Source organism: Oncorhynchus mykiss, chromosome 19, assembly GCF_013265735.2.
Source record: "Oncorhynchus mykiss isolate Arlee chromosome 19, USDA_OmykA_1.1, whole genome shotgun sequence".
Classification (NCBI taxonomy): Eukaryota; Metazoa; Chordata; class Actinopteri; order Salmoniformes; family Salmonidae; genus Oncorhynchus; species Oncorhynchus mykiss.
The window spans coordinates 45752208-45774045 of NC_048583.1; the positions used below are offsets into that span (position 1 = coordinate 45752208).

At 40.9% G+C, this 21838-nt stretch overlaps 1 protein-coding gene across 4 annotated transcripts; it reads right to left on the bottom strand.

Annotated features, from left to right (window-relative positions):
• Window positions 1-11649: 11649 nt before the first annotated feature.
• On the bottom strand, window positions 11650-21838 carry LOC110497990 (KH domain-containing, RNA-binding, signal transduction-associated protein 1). Of its 4 annotated transcripts, XR_005037755.1 has the most exons (12): window positions 21467-21838; window positions 19282-19409; window positions 16967-17083; window positions 16442-16588; window positions 16132-16274; window positions 15777-16041; window positions 15061-15137; window positions 14848-14906; window positions 14462-14631; window positions 12612-12679; window positions 12155-12189; window positions 11650-12031 (listed from the first exon to the last, which is right to left on the bottom strand). XR_005037755.1 is itself a non-coding variant. In XM_021574505.2 (9 exons), exons 1-9 carry the CDS (start codon window positions 21624-21626, stop codon window positions 14525-14527), a joined length of 1200 nt encoding a protein of 399 aa, XP_021430180.1. In that variant the 5' UTR covers window positions 21627-21838; the 3' UTR covers window positions 13534-14524. The 4 variants fall into 4 exon arrangements, 2 of the variants coding, with proteins under 2 accessions (XP_021430180.1, XP_036810821.1); XR_005037754.1 differs by having other exon boundaries at window positions 11650-12189; XM_021574505.2 differs by lacking the exons at window positions 11650-12031; window positions 12155-12189; window positions 12612-12679 and having other exon boundaries at window positions 13534-14631; window positions 16132-16271.

Here is a 21838-nt window from a genome sequence, read left to right on the forward strand (position 1 = left end):
GTCTTGTATGTCTTCCATTTCCTAATAATTGCTCCCACAGTTGATTTCTTCAAACCATGCTGCTTACCTATTGCAAATTCAGTCTTCCCAGCCTGGTGCAGGTCTACAATTTTGTTTCTGGTGTCCTTTGACAGCTCTTTGGTCTTGGCCATAGTGGAGTTTGGAGTGTGACTGTTTGAGGTTGTGGACAGGTGTCTTTTATACTGATAACAAGTTCAAACAGGTGCCATTAATACAGGTAACGAGTGGAGGACAGAGGAGCCTCTTAAATAAGAAGTTACAGGTCTGTGAGAGCCAGAAATCTTGCTTGTTTGTAGGTGACCAAATACTTATTTTCCACCATAATTTGCAAATAAATTCATTCAAAATGCTACAATGTGATTTTCTGGATTTTTTTTTCTCATTTTGTCTGTCACAGTTTAAGTGTACCTATGATGAAAATTACAGGCTTCTCTCATCTTTTTAAGTGGAAGAACTTGCACAATTGGTGGCTGACTAAATACTTTTTTGCCCCACTGTATATGGTACATCATTATATGAGTATTACATCAGTGGCAACCTGTCCTTCAGGACAGGTGGGACCGAGCCACACCTGTTTTGAGACCCACATTTTTAGGTAAAAAACAACAACAGGGTTTATCTGTTTCACATGTTATTTTCGCATTAATACGTTGGCATTTATCATTGAAACGATCTGCAAAAATCACTGAAGTTGGATACTCATATCTCCCTCACTAACTTTAAGCACCAGTTGTCAGAACAGCTCACAGATCCCTGCTCCTGTACATAGCCCATCTGTAAATAGCCCATCCAACTACCTCATCCCACATACTGTTATTTATTTTGCTCCTTTGCACCCCAGTATCTCTACTTGCACACTCATCGTCTGCACATCTATCACTCCAGTGTTTAATTGCTATATTGTAATTATTTTGCCACTAATGGCCTATTTATTTCCTTACCTCCCTCATCCTACCTCATTTGCACATACTGTATATAGACTTTTTAAATTTTATTATTGACTGTATGTTTGTTTATTCCGTGTGTAACTGTGTTGTTGTTTGTGTCGCACTGCTTTGTGTTATCTTGGCCAGGTCGCAGTTGTAAATGAGAACTTGTTCTCCACTAGCTTACCTGGTTAAATAAAGGTTAAATAAAAATAAAATAATAATAATAATATGTAGGTAATAAAGCTGCATACAAACATGGTCTATTTTTTGATTTCTTGAGCAAAGCAGCTCCAAAAGGCAGGTGTTTCAGCCTAGCTCACTGCTTTCTGTGGCGGTGGGACAGCCAGCGGAAAATTCAGAGCGTAGGTGTTGGTAATGTTCTCTAGTTGCGCCATGATTAGCTCAGTGTTCTGTCACTCCTGGCGACAGTAAGTCACTGCCAAGTCTAAGGGTAGACCTCGAAAATTCAAGCCCCTTGGGTGCTGCCATAGAGTTACATTAGAAGTGCCTATCCAATAAGGCTCAAGGTCATTGGCCACAGATAAAATTATGTCATATCACTTTATATCTACAGTAGCTTTGATTGGACTGATCATGTCAAGATCATACTTTCAAAATTCAAAAGCCACTCGCACATCTGAGCTATCTTTTTTGCAGGTGCATGGTAACAGTTGAATAACATGAGAAAAAAGAAAACCGCACACTGCTCTTAATAGTAAAGATCATTCAAGAACAATGATACTATCGGCCACAGGCCTTCGTCAGAGCTTTGTGAGTTTTTTTTAAATGAGCACCTTTATGGAGACATAACCCCACCCACATCCGTTCCACCCATCGAATGGGTTTGGAGTCGAGGGAAAACAAGTGCGACCAAATATAACAATGTGCATTTCATAAATATTCGAATAAAGTGTGTACATAAAACGCATGTAAAACCCCAATGAGTACATCGACCTACCAAATAGGTTTTCATAAAACATTGGGTACAGCGCAAGAAAAACGTGAAATGGGGGCATAATTCATGTTCACATTTACAACATAACATACATAGGCATTTCATCATTAAGGAAATCATGTCTGGAGTGTGAAAATCCCAAAACATTATATTTTGCTCAGAGTATTTTTAAATCACCTCTCCTGTCTGATATCTTAACTTTCTCTATGCCACAACATCTAAAGGTAAAATTGTAATGTTTAACTCATTAAAATGCACTGCGACGATAATCCCTGTTGTTTCTCCTGATTGAACTTTTATGTTAACACATTCTCTGTTTGAGAGAACGAGATGTTTTATCTACATAACACAGCCCACGTGGACATTTAATCATGTAGATAACATGGGCGGTGGAGCACGTAATAATGCAATTTATTTGGAACCGTTTTCCTGTATGTGGGTGGCAGAAATATTCACACTTCATCACATTGCACTGTGCGAAATCTCTGCATTTATATCTACCCTTCGGAAGAGGGCGTAAAAGAGCCTGGTTGATTTTCTTTTGTGCCTGGCAGTTCGCTTCGACCAATTTATCGCGTAAATTGCGACCTCTCCTATATAGACGTGGTGGATTCTTAAATTCTGCTGGCAAAGCTGGGTCCGATGTTAAGACATGCCAGTGTTTCTTGACAGCATCACTTTTCGCGAGTTCGAAGTATATGTGGTGGCGAACATTACAGTGTTCTTTAGCTCTAATGGGTATTTTGAAGCAGTTCATCTCGTGTTTTCCCCAATGCAGAATTAAGAGCTTCATCCACACATTGTGGAGAATAGTCTCTATTGCGTAGAATAGTCTCTATTGCGTATCTCCGCTGCTTTTCTAGATAGTCCTCTGTGGAGTGGCATATACGACTCACTGAAAAACTGGCTCCTTCAAAGTCCTCAATGTATCGATACCACTTCAGGATTTTATTCAAAAATAGATTTTCGCTTTCATTGTTAACAAAACGTTGTTAAAAAAAGACCCACATAAAGGTCAGCATAGCTCGGAGCGAATCATCATCACACCTGAAATAGTTATAAATCAAATCATATTCAGCCAGCTCTAGAATAAAGTTTGTTGGTAGGTAGGTTCGTCTGTCTCTCAAATAGCGAGCTAGGGCTGCCAACCCCCGTATGGGGAATGCTGGTATATAGACTCTCGACATCTAATGTGACCAAATTGAAGTCTCCTGTTAAATTCCGTTATATTTGAGATCTTGTTTATGAAGTTTATAGAGTCTCTCACATATGATGGTAATTCTTGCCCATGAGATTTAATAAAGGAGTCTACGAAGGTCGACAATGGCTCTAGCACTGGGCCTATTCCTGCAACCACTGGTCTGTCTGGATAATTTCCTTGTCTTTTAGGTTTGTGTAATTTCGGCAGAATGTACAGGCATGGATTTATGGGACATTTGCAGCAAAGGTATTCATATTCAGGTTTTGAGATAGGGTTATTTAATAGGGTTTGCTCCAGATTAGAGTGTATATCCCTTTGGAACACCTGTGTGGGATCAAAACTCAATTTTCTATAGAAACGTTCATTACTGAGTTGTCTCTGAATCTCTTCTTTGTATTTTTCATAGTCTAAAACGACCACAGCACCCCCCTTATCTGCAGGTTTGATAACCAAAGCTGACTCTTTCATTAGTTCATTAAGTGGCTGTTCTTCTGTCCTAGTGGGGTTCTTCTGAATGAATGGAATGGAATGAATGGTTTGTTTTTCTCCTACATGGCTTCTTGTTCGACTAACCTAATCGAAGAGTTGTTAACTATAAGGCAGAATTAGCTTTTGGGCTTAAAATGGGTACCAGTTCTTTGTTGGGTTTCTAGGACTGAAACAGTGTTTTGATAAAACATGTGCTTACATTTAATCTTGTGAAAGAATTTAAACAGATCTACTTTCATAGCAAATGGTTTGGGCGTCAGTGATCTCTTTTTTTAAAAGTTTCATTACCGCGTCCTGCTGTAGCTTTCAAAGTCTTACGCTTCGAACGGTGTGTTCTGCGTTTTGTTACACCAGGAGTACATTCATTTCCAATGGAACGCTGCGTTTGCCTTTCAGCATTGCGTTGCAGAGGCAGTTGCTGGACATTCTGTGTGGTGCATATGGTGAATGTACGCATCCAATTGTATGGTAGACTTGACAGAAAGTAGCTAAATGTGAATGTTGAACTTGTGTTGCACACATATCCAGTAAAAAAAATGTGGGATAACGTAATAAAAAAAGTTTGACTGTAGAATTTCTTTACATGTTTTATTCATTTATTTGCCAAGTATATTATTTATTCGATGACATCCACATATTCATTGTGAGAGCCTATAATATAATTTCCCTCCAAAATGCAGTTTTGGTGCGAAATGAAATAAATAGTCAAGATAGCAGAGTAAGCTCTTTCAACAATGAGACCAACGTTGAGGAAGGGGGTCTTGATCGCGCTGATGGGCCGGGACCAGCCGGGCCGAAAGCGCAGGTCTGTGTGGTTCCAGAGATGGTTAAAGTCACGAAAGCAGACAGGGGAGTTCCACCGTCTCATTCAAGAGCTTCGAATGTTTGGAGAGGAATTCCGAAGTTACTTTCGTCTGGACCGAAGCCAGTTTGATCACCTGCTCCAGATGGTTGGAGCCAGGATCGCCCGGATGGATACCAACTACCGGGAGTCCATCAGCCCAGTTGAACGCCTGGCGATTTGTCTCCGGTAAGCTACGTTCTAGTACATTTTTAAAGCCTTTGATACCATAATTGATTTATATTTTAAATAGTTTTTATGTGTAACCTAGCTAGCTAAAGGGCTCTCTAGTTAATAGTCTCTATTTGATCAGATGTACTTTTACAGAATGTTCATTAGGCCTATAACTTTTCCCAAAGTTGGTTTATAATCCTTTTTCAATTATGCAATGTTACCAAATGAAAAGAAAGGTGCCTTCTGTCCTGGTGAAGGTAGGCCAGTCTTCTCCAGGACCCATTGTTGGTCAAGACAGTTACAGTCATTCATTACATTCTTATTGGACTCACATACACTCTTAGAGAAAAAGGTTCCAAAATTATCCTTCTGCTTTCCCCATAGGATAACCCTTTCTGGTTCCAGGTATAACCCTTTGGGGAAAAGGTTATACATGGAACCCATTAGGGTTCTACTTGGAACCTAAAGGGTTCTACCTGAAACCAAAAAGGACCGGAGAACATTTACAGTGCCTTGCGAAAGTATTCGGCCCCCTTGAACTTTGCGACCATTTTTTTGTGAAGAATCAACAACAAGTGGGACACAATCATGAAGTGGAACGACATTTATTGGATATTTCAAACTTTTTTAACAAATCAAAAACTGAAAAATTGGGCGTGCAAAATTATTCAGCCCCTTTACTTTCAGTGCAGCAAACTCTCTCCAGAAGTTCAGTGAGGATCTCTGAATGATCCAATGTTGACCTAAATGACTAATGATGATAAATACAACCCACCTGTGTGTAATCAAGTCTCCGTATAAATGCACCTGCACTGTGATAGTCTCAGAGGTCCGTTAAAAGCGCAGAGAGCATCATGAAGAACAAGGAACACACCAGGCAGGTCCGAGATACTGTTGTGAAGAAGTTTAAAGCCGGATTTGGATACAAAAAGATTTCCCAAGCTTTAAACATCCCAAGGAGCACTGTGCAAGCGATAATATTGAAATGGAAGGAGTATCAGACCACTGCAAATCTACCAAGACCTGGCTGTCCCTCTAAACTTTCAGCTCATACAAGGAGAAGACTGATCAGAGATGCAGCCAAGAGGCCCATGTTCACTCTGGATGAACTGCAGAGATCTACAGCTGAGGTGGGAGACTCTGTCCATAGGACAACAATCAGTCGTATATTGCACAAATCTGGCCTTTATGGAAGAGTGGCAAGAAGAAAGTCATTTCTTAAAGATATCCATAAAAAGTGTTGTTTAAAGTTTGCCACAAGCCACCTGGGAGACACACCAAACATGTGGAAGAAGGTGCTCTGGTCAGATGAAACCAAAATGGAACTTTTTGGCAACAATGCAAAACGTTATGTTTGGCGTAAAAGCAACACAGCCCATCACCCTGAACACACCATCCCCACTGTCAAACATGGTGGTGGCAGCATCATGGTTTGGGCCTGCTTTTCTTCAGCAGGGACAGGGAAGATGGTTAAAATTGATGGGAAGATGGATGGAGCCAAATACAGGACCATTCTGGAAGAAAACCTGATGGAGTCTGCAAAAGACCTGAGACTGGGACGGAGATTTGTCTTCCAACAAGACAATGATCCAAAACAAAGTAAAATCTACAATGGAATGGTTCAAAAATAAACATATCCAGGTGTTAGAATGGCCAAGTCAAAGTCCAGACCTGAATCCAATCGAGAATCTGTGGAAAGAACTGAAAACTGCTGTTCACAAATGCTCTCCATCCAACCTCACTGAGCTCGAGCTGTTTTGCATGGAGGAATGGGAAAAAATGTCAGTCTCTCGATGTGCAAAACTGATAGAGACATACCCAAAGCGACTTACAGCTGTAATCGCAGCAAAAGGTGGCGCTACAAAGTATTAACTTAAGGGGGCTGAATAATTTTGCACGCCCAATTTTTCAGGTTTTGATTTGTTAAAAAAGTTTGAAATATCGTTCCACTTCATGATTGTGTCCCACTTGTTGTTGATTCTTCACAAAAAAATACAGTTTTATATCTTTATGTTTGAAGCCTGAAATGTGGCAAAAGGTCGCAAAGTTAAGGGGGCCGAATACTTTCGCAAGGCACTGTATATATATATATATATGATTAAATATTATCTGATGTTGGCTGTGTGAAGTATCTGCATTTGTGCACTTGAGCATCATCATGAGATTAAACAACTGCTTGCTACATCTACTTGCCTGTTTGTGTGTGTGACAAGAACTGAGTAACATGGTGTGACCTGCATGTTGCAAAACTGTAGATAACAGCCCAGCAGATGCTTTGTCCTTGTGTTTGTATGTAACAATACTGAGCACATGGTGTGACTTGCTGTATCTTACAAAGTTGTGGTTAATCAGGTATAGGGAGGGGTCGTCATCACAAGGTTTAACTGAGATGGAAAAATACTGAACAACACAATAGCAGGAACTGAGCAACTGTTATAACTAGGCTGCGATACCAGAACAGTAAGAATCGATACATCGATGGAGGGAGGACTCCAAGAAGCGCCAAGAGGCAGGGACCAGCCTGAGCAAGTCTAAACCACTCTACTGTGATAGGCCAACAGACGGGTTGGAACTATGTCCATCACAGTATAAGAACACTGTTTACATACATCCTGTCAGTACCCTGTTCTGCCCTGCGTGGTATTACAGTGAGCCTGTATATACAAAAGTTGCATTTGCCATTTATTGCTTAGCTAATAAAAAATACATAGTATACAATCGGTGACTCATTGTCATATTTATCCTGATACCAGATTCGAATTTACGCAACTCTTAACAATCTGCAAAGGTGTAGGGAAGAAATAAGCAGATTAATGGACATGTCACCTACTGTACACACAGACACACACGGTTATCTGACCAAATTATCAGGGGTATAATGAAACTCAAAACAACTTTTAACCCAGAACTGCAGTCTTGAACTCAATGAAGTAAAGTTAACTGGGAATTCTGAAAAAAAACTAGCTCCAACTGAGAAATACATTTTGAATGGTCATCCAACTCAAAATTGTAAAATCGGGAACTCGGGCTTCTTTCTGGAGCTACGACCTGAAGATCAATGACGTAATCGTTATTCAACCTTGTTTTTCCCGAGTTACCAGTTGTCTTGAAAGCACCATAAATCCAGAGAATGCCAGACTTTGATGATCAAATTTGACCACCTTCCTGTTCAAGTGAGCACAGCACAAGGCAAGTGCAAACATGTATTATATGCTGCTGCATAAATTATGTAATATGCCAGGGAGATATGTATACTGTAGCTAAGAAAGTATTACTAAGTTTATGTTGTGTAGTAAGCCGTTAGTATCCCATGTGCCTCACCCTAAAAATTTGGTCTATTTACCCCTCTTAATTTCACCTACTGTTCTGATTTAGTGGTGCACATGTAGCTTATAACCTGTTTTAGAGAAATGTACGGTAATCATTGAATATTGTAAAAGCTTTCATTGTCTGCTTATATGTCCCCTTTATTTAACATACAGTTCTGACTTGGTGTACAGGGAGAGCACTTTAAGAACAGCCCATGTTCTGAATTCTGTTGATGTACATTTCAAAAGTGCTAAACAAATAATTATATTGACTATGTGTTTTTTTTAAGGCAGTAAATGAGACTGAATGAACTGTTCCGCTGCCAGACAAGGCTCCGCTGGTAACGAGGTGCAGCAGTGGTAAGATGTTGGGACAGCTTTATGTAGGCCCTAACAGTTTGTGGGCACTGTTTGTCACTGTTATAGTGCAATTAATGTATTGTTTAGTGGCTCTGCTGGCATGCATCCCACTTATTTTTTTTTTGCCCCTCCACGATTTGCATGCTAAAATCACCACTGTTTTACATCGTATTTCACTGTTTAGAGGTTTTCAAGTTAATTGTGCAATTGTAGCCCTTTACTGAAGATCGTACTATTTTTTGTAGTACACGTGCTGCAGCACCCCTTTGATCTCAGTCAGTCACGTTTTATTGCGCCGTATGGTCCAGTATAGCATTGTCATCATATTCATGTTAAAGCCATGCACATTGTTTATAAGAGATGTGAATTGGAGATTGTATTCTGTCATTCACTATTGTATCTCTCCCTCTTTACTTGCAGACCACACACACAAAAACCTAATTTAAAGAATATACAGCCCGCCAAGTCATCACATAATCCCTATGTGATTACTGACTATTAAATAAAACGTCCAATGCCAAACAAATAATTCTGGATTCTGTCATTTATAGACAACGGTAGTTCCCAGTCAGACAATTACTATTAAAAATCTGTTCCTCAGTGCAATGTTTGGTGAATGTATGGTGTTGTTTTGTCCTCAGCCCTCTTGAATGCAGTGTACTGATTCAGTTCTAAATTACCATCAAGTCCATCCTTATCTCTTCCATCACTGCAACGGATTGTCCGGTCTGCTGAGGGTCATTGCCTGCCACCTGCCCTCCATCAAGGTTCTGCACGACTGCAGGGCAAGGAAGCATGCAGGAAAGATCACCGCCGACCCCGTTCACCTCCCCTTCCTTGGCAAACGGTTCAGGTCAATCACGACCAAAACCTACCGTCACCTGAACAGTTTCTTGTGCTGTGGCCCTCACCAACCATCCTCTCCTCCATGGACTTTGCATTCTGCACTATTCATCCACAGACTCTGCAAACTAACAGTGTGGAAAGTGAATAGGGACACACTGAAAATCTTAAATTAAATAAATACAATATTTGCAGAGAGAATTTAACTAGGACTATAAAACAATGAAAGATTTTAAATATGTAATTACTAAGGCCTTTTGGAATCCACAATTTTACACTAAATAAGTTATATTTCCTGGGGACATAAAAGGCACCACTTTGTAGGAATAACTCAGCCATCTTTCACCGTCCCCTTTCATCTCCACTGTCCAAAATCCGATGAGAGCACTCAAGTCGTGATTGGTACAACAAAAAAACGGACCAATCGCGTTTCAGTAGACTGCTACGTTCATTGGCTAGCATTTTCCCTGATAAAATTATCTAGTAAGCAGTTGCGAGCGCAAAATAGATTTGAGAGCAAACTGAAAAATTGGTGAGGTGAAAATGCATTCGTGTGGGGACGCTCCTTATTTGTGAGTGCAATAATTTGAGTCTTAACATGTAAGAACTTCTTCAGGCAAACGCACTTCTACTCTCGAATTAATGCAAGTAGCCTGTGTGCAGAAATGCAGCTCTGCTCGATCACAAACTCAAGTTGAATTTTCGCGCACAACGCTGGCCAGCGCTCGCGGCACCCGTCATCTGCTCGCTCGACCACATTTCTTCTCTCGACTCAAGCGCCATTTCGTGCCCGCTCGATTTTTGAATCCTACGGTAAACTACAGCGTATATCCTCAGTGGTCACCAACCGGTCGATGCATTCCTAGTCGATTACCAAACATGTATTTAGAAAAGCCAACGATAAAGGAATACGCTCATTTTTTTTCCCGTGTTGCACATACTAAAGGGGGTGTATACATTTTCATACTGGTCTGCCGTGGGAATCGAACCCATCACCCTAACATTGTAAGCGCCATGCGCTACCAACTGAGCCAGATATCACAAACCACTTGTTTAAAGAACTCAATTACTGTATTGTACATCGTTTCCTCTTCTTGGTGATACATTATACAGGTACAAACCTAATGACCAGCCTACGTACAATACAGTAATAAATGTACATTAAGTGGTTTGTAAGGATACATTAATACTGTACAAAGTGTTGTTTTCCATTTTATATCGTCAAGAAAAATATTACATTTTATATGGAAGTTGCGTCTTTGCCCATAACTTGGCACAGGACTGTGTTCGTTCTTGACTCTATTTGAATGACAACCGCAGAGGGAAACAACTCTTACAATTCAAAGTATTGGATCCTGCAAGATACTGTTCTTAATTATACAACTACCTTTCTTGCCAAAGTGGACGTGTTGGAAAAAAATTGCCTGCTCTAGACGTTTATATCGTTTCGATAATACTAATAAATGCCCAGTGCACAAATTGTGAAAAAAATATAGCACCCCTACTTCCCACTGCTTTGCCTTTGTCAATATTCAGCCTTCCCATCCTCCTGACAGAATGGGGCCAGACATCTCCCAGCATAAGACAGTGGAGGGAAGTGAGAGCTTGAAAGAGAAACCAGACCAGCTGCTCTCACACAATACTGCCATAAGATACCTGGTCCACAGAAAGATGCTGTTTATTTATTTAGAGTGAGAAAATAGATGGGACACGGGCGCATGATACAAGAGATGTGTTGTCAATGTTGAGTAACCAAGTTTATATTTATACTGAACAAAAATAAAATGTGTAGTGTTGGTTTCATGAGCTGAAATACAAGATCACAGAATAATCCAGTCACCTGACAGGTGTGGAATATCAAGAAACTGATTAACAGCATGATCATTACACCGGTACACCTTGCACTGGGGACAATAAAAGGCATCGGGCCTCTAAAATGTGCAGTTGTCACAACACAATGCCACATGTCTCAAGTTGAGGGAGTGTGCAATTGGCATGATGAATGCAGGAATGTCCAACAGAGCTGTTGCCAGCTGTTAATTTCTCTACCATAAGCCTCAAATTATTTTTAAAGAATTTGGCAGTATGTCCAACCGGCCTCAACCCCAGAACACATGTAACCACGGCAGCACAGGACCTCCACATCCAGCCCTGGCTCCCAAGTGGGTGGGACAATGCACTCCCATGGCTGCGCCTCTACCCCGTCATGTGAAATCCATAGATTAGGGCCTAATGAATATTTCAATTGACTGATTTCCTGTAAGTCAGTAAAAGGGTTGCGTTTATATTTTCTATCAGTATAAATAAGGGAGGCAGCTGAAGGGTTGACCTTATATACAAGCCTCAAAGCAGCAGGTTGAGCCCATTGGCCCAGTGATCTAGTTTCCTGGTTTGAATCTGAGCAGACTGAAAAGTCTGTCAATGTGCCATTGAACAGAGCACTGAACCCTAATTACTCATGTAAATTGCTCTGGATAACTATCTGCTAAATGACTAAAATGTAAAACATAATTTGACAAAAAGATAGCTTAATCAGAATATTGAGATTTATTTAAGAAAGGAAAGTTATTCTGCACAGAAATGATTCAAGACCTTCCTGAGGCAACTACAATTTTACAATCACAAAAAACAAGTAAAACGAGGTAAAAATAAAGTCAAGGAAATGTAGCAATTATAATTTTAGGGGGTAGATACGTTTTGATATTGCAGATTGTGCCTTCTATCAATGTAATTGTCTGCATCACTTCCCAGAATACAACTCAGTTCCTCTTACTCCAAGCTGCTTTGTCAGGAACCAGTGCATTTACTTCATCCTCTCAAGTTGAATGCACTGTAAGCCTCATGTTCTTTCTCTGGAGACTTGCAGACATTAAGCAGCCATATTCCAGGGAGTGCCATTATCCATAAGTGCTGGAGCAAACACACATCCTCATTTATAGCAAACTGATGGGCATATCTTGTGTAAGAAAAGCCTTGTGGCAATCCTGACAGTTAAACCCCAAACAAAACATGGGGCTGCCAGGCTTAAGTTACCTGTGCAGTCTTCAAGGCCTTTCACTGGATTAAACCTGTTGAAACGATAAATTCACAAGTCACCCTGTTGAGCAACTAAAAACGGAGCACTTCCCAAAACCTGATTGAGAACAAAATTGGAGATCACCAACATTTCCACCCACCTTCATCCAGTCTAGCAGTAAGTACTTTGTCACAACACTGGTTTGATTTACTACAGCTGGTAAAGACCCTGACAAAATTCAGCTTGAGGGTCCATTACAAAAACATTTCAGTTAGTTGTGAAGAGGACTAGGAGCTTTCTGGCCAACTTCAACAAGCACACGCAAAATGAGGAATACTCATGTGGATGGCAGACTTTGTTCACTCATCGTTTCATCAGTTTTCCTCAATTTAAGTAATAGTAAAACCTAAAATACTATAGCAGCTTTAGCCAGTCAAATTCCATGACATTGCTGAAGAGTAATGGACGACTTACCCAGAGGACTTTATTCAGCTCAAGTCCGATGCCTTTCTCAAACCCAGAGAGGGACTTACTCGGAATACCTGGGGACAGAAATACAATGAGACCCCTGTGCAAGTGCTGTTGACAACATGTACTTGAAAACGATCATTCATGCAAGACTAATATTTCACTGCAAATGTCATGCAACTCAAGCGGAGGTTGTAAGTCTTTATAACCATGACTTAGACTTATTATTTTAACATTATTCAAAAAATACCAAACAAAAAAGCCAGGGAGGGCAGTTGAAATGATTGGACCATTAACTGTTTTCAATTTTAGCAAGAGTTGCATTACAATCATTTCTAATAATTTTGTACAGCTATTTTGTTTGAAACAGGTCATCATAGCATATTATGCAGGTATGTATTTTTGGACAACTGGTTTTGGATGACTAGCAGGTTCTAGCATTTTGTGCATAAGACAAAAAATATCTAACAAATGACAGTTGGGGTTCGTTTTACCTTCTTGACGTGATCTTTAGGCTTTTAGCATCCTCTCCCCTGCGATATTTTTCTTTGATGCAAAGTCATGCTGGCTGGTTTTATTAAAGTCAAGTAAGAATCCTGCAAGCTTGACTTGAAATACTGTTGAAAATCAGTTATTTCAAATGACTAAAAATACATGGATCATTGGGAAGCTTGAGGAAGTGGGCTGTCGTAACAATTGACTTCAAGTAATACAAGTCCAGGCACTATCATTGTCAGGCGAAGTATTTGGAAATACATTACCTCAAGGAACCATCGTTATTTTACTTGACATAATGGGTCTCTTCTAGATCCTCTATTAAAGAGAGAGATGAAGAGGATGTGCTCTTTATCAAAATAGAGCAATGTTCTTTTTGGTTGCTTTTGTCTTCTATGTACATGCAATAATCTGGTGATTGTTTTCGAGTTTTGTGAAGAACCTCAAAATGAGGATCAGTTTTATTAGTGGAAGGCATTACTATACAACAAAAGCAAAATACCAGGTTTAGTTGGATAAAAAACAAAAACAAATTAGGCTTTATTGATACAACGCACTGCAGCAAAACATTTGTGGATATATTTAGTATCCTATTTAGGCAAGAGTACACATATAGCACTATGCATTTTGGAGACTGCACAACTTTAGATAGCAATACAATTGTCCTTAGTTTATGTACATAATATTGAGTTGGCTGCAGTTCTTACATAAAGACCATGTCCAAATCTTGGTAGGACACAAAATAGAGTAATTCACCAGAATTACAGTCAGCCCAATAAGATGTAGACTAAAGTAAGCCAATCGCAAAAGATATCTATAGTAGAATGTACTACACAATCAAGTCAAATTGAAATGACTCGAGATATTTTAGGACAGACTGTCTCAAGTGTCTAATAAGGATAGATTTCAAAACTCAATAAGAAAAATAAAAAAATTGAACCTATGGAATTTTAGATTATACAAAAAAAATTGTCCAGAAATTTATTTAGGTTCTTCCCCATTCATTCTAAGTTGCCGATGTTACATTGATGTCATTGATCAAGTTTATTAGCTAAAAATACTTTTGAAGTGCAGCCTAAATGAGTCTGCAACTGCCACTGAATCCTCTCATGACAGACAAACTGAAATAACATTTTTGAACATTAAACTACACAAGGTATCAAGTTTTTTTTTTTTTTTTTTTTTTAATCTTCAAGCAACCATTAAATTAGATCTTAACTCAAAGATGCAGTGGAAACAAACATTGAATGAAACGTTTTATCAAAATCCTTGAATTTGCTTGCTACGCCTACTCGATGCGATACATCCAATTACCCTGCTCTCAAACCATTAAAAAAAAATTAAAGAAAGAGGGAAATTACTTCAGAGTTAAAAGTGATTTACAACGGGAGACAGTTGCCAGGGCAACCCTCTACCAGAGCCGTTCAGTATCTTCCGTATGGATGCTCTCTGTAGGACCCCCGCTTGTCCTGCCTTGCAGGAGGGGCTTTGCCTCCAGTGGTGGGCCACGAACCCTCCCAATCGTCCTGGGCTACGAGAGAAAATGCACACAAAAGTCCCAAACAAAGGTCAATGTTTGGATACACGCCGTGTGGCAATAAAGAGCGATGGTCAATTCATTCAGTACAAAACATTGACAGATGACCGGTTTGGCCCAATTATGTCATTTCAATATCTGAGAATGTATGTGACAATAAGAACATTGGTTATACCAACTTTCACCACCATTAATTTACTATCATCTTACCATAGGGTTCAAAGGCCTCCTGAGCCTCTCCATGTCCATAGTCATAGTACTCTGTATCCCTGAGAAGAGAAGATCAAACAGTCTTCCACCATTTTGACACTACATTGAATATTGTGAGAGGAAATGTCTGCGCCCCTACACTGTCCCGAGGATTGGCCACTTCATTGTTTAAAAACTCACAATGAACCATTATACTATGAAATAGAAACTTACGCTTGTGGAGGTTGTTGACTGTAATAACTGTCATAACCTTCATATGCAGGCTCAGCATAGCTTTCTTCATAGGCAGGCTGGGGAAAAGACAACATAAGCAATTAACCACAGAATGACAGGGTACATGTACAACGCTAGAGTAATGTCAGAACAAACACCTCAAGTGTACTAGAAAGGTTCCATTGGGCTGATACCAATGATTTCTATAAACCCTGGATTGCTGATGCTATACATTGGGCATTGAGACTGAAGCAAACGGTCAGCGGCACTCCCCAGTAGGAGCAATCCTCCTTAATAAATGGGATTTTACAGTAGTTCAATAATTTCTCAAGGACACAAGCAGTTGTATTTAAGTTTGTGGGGTCTGTAATATTACTAATCGAAAATTAAAATGTAAGGAAAAATTGTTTATGTAAGCTCACATATGCACCAAGGTGGTACAAAATAACAAGTGTGGCAAAAACAAATGTAGACAATAATTTATTGCTCCCAAAATATTTTACAATGTTAGGAATGCCAAGATGGAGGCACAGTTGATTCAGTGATCTAGTGTAGAAAAAAATCAAATGGAAGATAACCGTGAATGAAGAGGTGACATGTCCGCCGTGATAAATAGACCTATAATAAATACGACCTTAAACTGACAGCTCCTCTTTAGTTCTGAAAGAGACTTGGTACACAACACAATGACTTAACAATTGAGTGGTTTGACGTACATATTCATCATAGGCCTCAGCCTTGGGTGGTTGCGCATGTTGGTGCTGCTGATGGTGCTGCTGGTGGGAGTGGGCTGGGGATGGGAGCATCCTTTGCGTCCCTTGTGCGGGGGGTCTGGAACGTTGAGCTGTGCCTCCTCTAGCGGGTGTGGAGGGGGGTCCACCCCGACCAGCTGGAGCCCCTCTGGTAGACCCACCCCTGGGTGGCCCTCCTCGGGAAGCTCCACCACGAGGGGCTCCTCCACGAGGTGGCATTCCTCGCCCCCTGAAGAAAAACAAAATATATTTGTACATTTAAAGTAGGAAAGATTGTGGTCTTGTAAAATAAGGGGTTGCCAAAGGCACTGAATCCTACCTGGCTCCTGCAGAGTTGGGTGGGGGTGCTCCCCTGCCCCTGCCTGGGGGCCCCCCTCTTCCCCTGGATTGTGAGTCCTGACCTCCATTTAGGTAGCCAATCTCCATGAACTGATCCTGGCAGATACCATCCATGGTGTCCTGCTTATAAGTAAAGAAAGTAGTAGCTACATTAACATGGCAGGTCCATAATTAGAACATGGCAGCAGAATGGAAAATCTTGGGCCATTGCTAAGCCATCATAAATCAACCCACAGATCACAACTTTAAAATGTCTGTGGCTGAAGCAGGATGCTCTCTGGGATACTTACAGGGATGAGGAACTTCTTGACCTCATCCATTGCATGAGCCATGCGCAGGTATGCCTCAGGTATGGGGGCAAACACCTCTATGAAGACATGCAGTTCCATGCCCAGATGAGCATATTTGGGCTCACCGCCCTTTCTCAGCTCTTCCTCCTGAAATTAACATTAAAAATTACATAAACTAGGTGGTTCGAGCCCCGAAAGCAGTATACCACGGGTATGACAAAAACTTTTTAATGCTTTAATCACATTGGTAATCAGTTTATAATAGCAATAAGACACCTCAGGGGTTTGTGATGTATGGCCAATATACCACAGCTAAGGACTGTGTCAAAGCGCACCGCGTTGCGTCGTGCCTAAGAACAGCCCTTAGCATATTGGTCATATTTCATTCACAACCCCTCGGGCCTTATTGCTTAAATTAAGTCCAAAGCTACTCAGTACATTTCCCAAATACACATTTGATTGCTAAATGTTTGTTTCAAAGGGACTCCACGCATGTACCTGGTCAGCTCCTCCCGACATTCTTACCTTCGCCTTGTCTCTCATGGAACCTTTGCCCAACACAGAAATCTTTGCTCCTGTTTCCTCCTGGAGTCGCTTGATCGTATTCCCCTGGGGTCCCAGAATCTTACCAACAAAGTTGAACTGAAAAAAAAGAATTTGAAAAGAGATGACACAAATAGCCTCTTGATGCAGATTGTTTAATTCAGAGTCATATATCATGTTGCTAGGCTGAGGAAGATATCGTAGCACAGCCTATCCAACCTATAGTGTGATGCACTCCTTTCCCACCCCGGCTAAGGGAGATCAGGGACAGTCAGTCTGCTGCCCGAGACAGTCATTAACATTAATAGATTAATTTGTCACTCAGGCCCTCTAACGTGATAGCTAGGGCCATTTGGTTTCTCCTAACCCCTTTTCCTTACTCAAATGAAAAAGAGGGCGAGAGCCTGCCCAGGAGACTGAGATCGGTCCATGTTTAATGGCGGTAGATATGAGAGCTGTTTCGGCACATCGAAATTAAGATGAATGAATTTCAATTATCAGATGGTCAAACCAACGCCGCTCTTTCTGCAATTGCCCATTTATGTGGGCCATCTTGTATTGATTCATATCTAGACGCCTTAAGCTTTGCACGTGTCAGCCAAATTCTGCTAGGTGAACGAGCGAGCTTGCAAAACAACAATAGTACCACTTGTCCATCTTGAAACGCAATAGCCAGTAAACATCCTCGAAATAGATTAATTCACCATAACTCAAAATCTGTCATTTATTTACATTTTTGCAGAAGAGATCTTAGAAGAGATCTTCAAATTGTACATCCAACTAAGATGTTTGGTATTTCTCTTAAAGTGAAAATTTGCACAAATGACAACACTTCATTGAACAATCCCCATTGTTGACCAATCACCAACAAAGAGACATGTCATAGTCATAATATATGCACGTAGTTCTAGAATGGAATGATGCGGATGTCTTCATTCTGCATGTCTGAATGAGCACTGTGACATACCATTTCAACTTCACTCCCCTGAAATTAAAAAGCATAATTCCACTACATGCAGTCATATCCATTAAAGTTGATCACTGAAAACCCGGAGGGGTGGAAGTTGTTTTCATTCCATGTCAGTGACGAGTCCCTTGACAGTAAAGGAGAGCCAGACGAAGTAGAGCAGGGTTGCCCCACTGGCGGACAATTTTATTTGGCTTTTCAAGTTCTGAGCAACCCCCCCCCCCCCCCCCCCCCCAATTAATTGGGGGGGACAACGACATAAAACCAGCGCCAAGTGATTTAAATTTTGGAAATCTGTTCTAAATTATTCCCACGCATAGAGATATACACCAGTTAAGGTACACCAGTGGCCTGTTAAGGTACACCACCCAATTCATGAAAACAGTTCACACCTACGGACAGTGAGTCACATGGCCTGCTATATAAAGCAGGCAGACAGGCATCCATCCAGTTACTGTTCTATTGAACGTTAGAATGGGCAAAGCAAGTGACCTAAGCAACTGTGTCGTATAATAGTCAGTGTCATCTGCGCTGGTGCCAACATCTCAGAAAAGTCCAGCCTCCTGCTATTTTCACATACAACAGTGTCCAGGGTTTACCGAGAATGGTGAGAAAGCATGCGGCTGACTGAAAAACAGACCTGTGGGCAAAGACAGCTTGTTGATGGGAGGTTGAAGGAGAATGGCAAGAATCCACAAGCTAACAGGAGGGCCACAAAGAGCGCAGTACAAAAGTGGTGCGCAGAATGGCATCTCAGAACGCACAACTCATCTGTCCTTGTCTCAGATGGGCTATTGCAGCAGATGACCACACTGGGTTCCACTCCTATCAGCTAAAAGCAAGAAGCGGCTCCAGTGGGCACGCAATCACCAACAGTGGACAATCGAGCATGAGTCTATGGCCCCATCCTGCCTGGTGTCAACAGTACATGCTGGTGGCAATGGTGTAAGAAATGTTTTCCTGGCACACGTTAGGTCCCTTGACAACTGAGTAACGTATCCATGCCCTGAAGAATTCCAGCTGTTCAGGAGGCAAAGTGCGATCCGACCCGGTACTAGATGGGTGTACCTAGTGAACTGGTCACTGAGTGTATGTAACCACATACAAACAAGGTTTGAGATTATGTTCTAGTACAATACTATATCCGTTTGGGCTTCCTGTAGTCTACAAATGTGTAATTATGCCCCCCCCCCCCCCAAGTAATCAAATTTTTAAAAACAATGTCCCAAACTGCATGATTCTATCATAAATCTTTCAGATGTTAGGTTAAAGATTGAGGAAAAAAATTAAATGACCAACTTTCAATGGAGACCAAGAAAACTTTACTCACCCTTGGGTATTGCTTGACGGGTATTAGCACACGTTCTTTGACCTTGATGTTCTTTGTGGTAAACAGGTCCAAGTATGTTTCTCTTTCTGCCTCTTTCTTTGACTCTCCTTTCTGAATCCTTTCAATCTCTACAGGCAGGAAAACATGGGTTTTTAGTTTGAGTAAATCATTACTGTACCATTGATAATGATTGAACGTATTGCAAGTGCTTCATGAAATGTTCATAATGCACAAGCAATTAGCAGAGCTTGGTCAAATCCAAGTATAAATAATGAAAGTAGCGACATCTGAGCATTGCCCTACTAGAGAACATCCTGGAGTCAAGACAAAGGCCAACTGATCTAGACATTTTAACACCTGCATTTCCTCAAAGACAACTGGCATAGGCCAGTTGTGTGACAATTGGTCTCTAATCCTCTACAACATTATGGGGAAACTGAGCTCCGCTCACTAGATAAACACCCGTATAATTATGAAAGCCTCAGAACTGGCAAACAGGCCTCAAAATCCTACTGAAAATGACAAGTTGGCCTTTAGTCTTCAACCCTGATGCTGTAATTGTTACAATGGGGTGCAGTGGGGCTGTTAAGGTGAGTCTCAAGAATCAGAGACACCGTTAATTTGACATAATTAACAAAAAATGGCTGATCAGACTGTAGAATCCAAACTTGTAATGCACACTTGTGTTTAGTTTGAGACAGACAGGTAATGGGGAACACCAATTGTAGAAATTGGTGCCAGGGGTGAGGCAAGCTGCGATAACGCAGGTTTCACCTGGTCTGACACTTTGCCAGCAATGTCATGGCTGAGGTCCCAACATAGTAACAATTTCCTGCCTAAAGAATTGTACAGTAACTTTGCAGCAGATATCAAATTGCAGATGTGCACACTAGCTGGTGTCTACTATAGATTTCGAATATCTGCCGGAAATTCAGGAATTGAACTGTAAATGCTGTAATTACATAAGTCATTTAGTAGACTCCCTTATTCAAAGCAGCTTACAGTTAAGTGCATTCATTCTAGGTGAGACGACCAGTCATGGTTAACTAAGTCGGGAAAAAAGTGATAGCTACTAAGTTTCGTTAACTACACATTTTTACAGCACTAACAAATAAGCAGCCACATTTCATATAATGTCAGCCAACTAGCTACTGTTCCAAACAAAAACTGCAAGCCACGACCGGTTGTGATACAGCCAGGGTTCGAACCAGAGTGTCTGTAGTGCCGCCTCTAGCGTTGAGATGCAGTGCCTCGGAAGCCCAATTTACGAGCGGTCGGAAAAAAATGGCAGGGATGTGTACTGTCTTAAAACAATTTCCCCACTATTTTCAGACAATTTAGGATATTGACGGTGATACGTTTCCCGTTTTTCCCCTGTGGTTCGCCATTAGATGGCCGAGGGAAAGTATGCCTTGCAGTCTGAATGAAGGATGCTTTATGTCTGAGCCGGTCTACACACGCGTGTTACCGGGAATGCACAATCCTAGATGTGCAGATCTAGCGCCAACTATATGTTGCCTCAGCAACATTCAATCTGGCCGGCAGATTTGAGTAAAAAAAAAAAAGAAGCGCACATTGTTCCGGAAGAATGAGAACATCGGTGCAGCCCTCTGGATATTATTTAATCCCCATGTGGTCCTCTAGACAAAATTATGGCCCAGCCCTGCCATAGAGATGTTCACATGCTGCTACCAAGCTTATATAAAAACAATATCGTTCAATTGTTACTTTACACAGTAAATCACAGGAATCAGTGGTTTTGGGTGGATTATCCCGTTAACGTTAGTTACATCACTACACCCCCCCCCCCCACTTTGTGCCATGCCTCTACCTTAGAACCTCGTGCCGACATGCCTATTTCCATATCAAGCATTGTCCAAGGGAATACTTAAAAAAAAAACAATACTATACAGTACAGAGCGGTGTATGTTTAACCAAAGCCGTTTCATTTATGACAAATATGAACGAGATGTCAACGTTTAACAAATAATTTGTTCAGTAATCAATGGGTTAACGTTACAAACCAGAACGGTTTGACTACTAGCTAACGTAGCTACAGTACGTTAGCTAGCCATCGTCATTCTTTCAACTAACGTTACCCCAGAGATAGCCTACTATAACTAACAAACCAATTCAGGAGTCACTGCGAATGTGCATTTCAACCAAAATATTTGTGATATATTACCTGCAGATATCAGTTTCATTGCGTGAGTAAATGACGAATCCAGGCTGTCTTTTTCTGCCAGAAGCTCGGGGAGATATTTGCTTTCATTCTCCATTTTGCCTTTTTTAGGCTCGGGCTTAGCGTCGGAACTCATGTCGCTCACGTTCTGCAAAGCTTTCATTCACTTAGTTTCAAATCAGTCGGCAGTACCCCAAAACAACACACTGTATGACGTTTACTAGCTTTATGTTATTCCCCGGTAACTAGCTAGATACACGTTGTCCGTATTTTAGCGGTAACCGAGAGCGGGCTGTGAACAAAAGAGGTTGGTAGAACAGACGACGTTCTTCTTGTGCAAAAAAAATAATTACGTCACATGTTTTATAAATCGGA

Bases quoted from the DNA above. Each gene is read 5' to 3' on its own strand.
- LOC110497990 (XM_036954926.1), bottom strand. From the start codon at position 21,626: ATGAAAGCTTTGCAGAACGTGAGCGACATGAGTTCCGACGCTAAGCCC. The intron at 16,275-16,441 runs GTAAGTATCCCA...TTTACTTATAAG, and splicing joins TCAAGAAGTTCCTCATCCCT to CAGGACACCATGGATGGTAT. The intron at 16,042-16,131 runs GTAGGATTCAGT...GTTTTTCTTCAG, and splicing joins CCCAACTCTGCAGGAGCCAG to GGGGCGAGGAATGCCACCTC.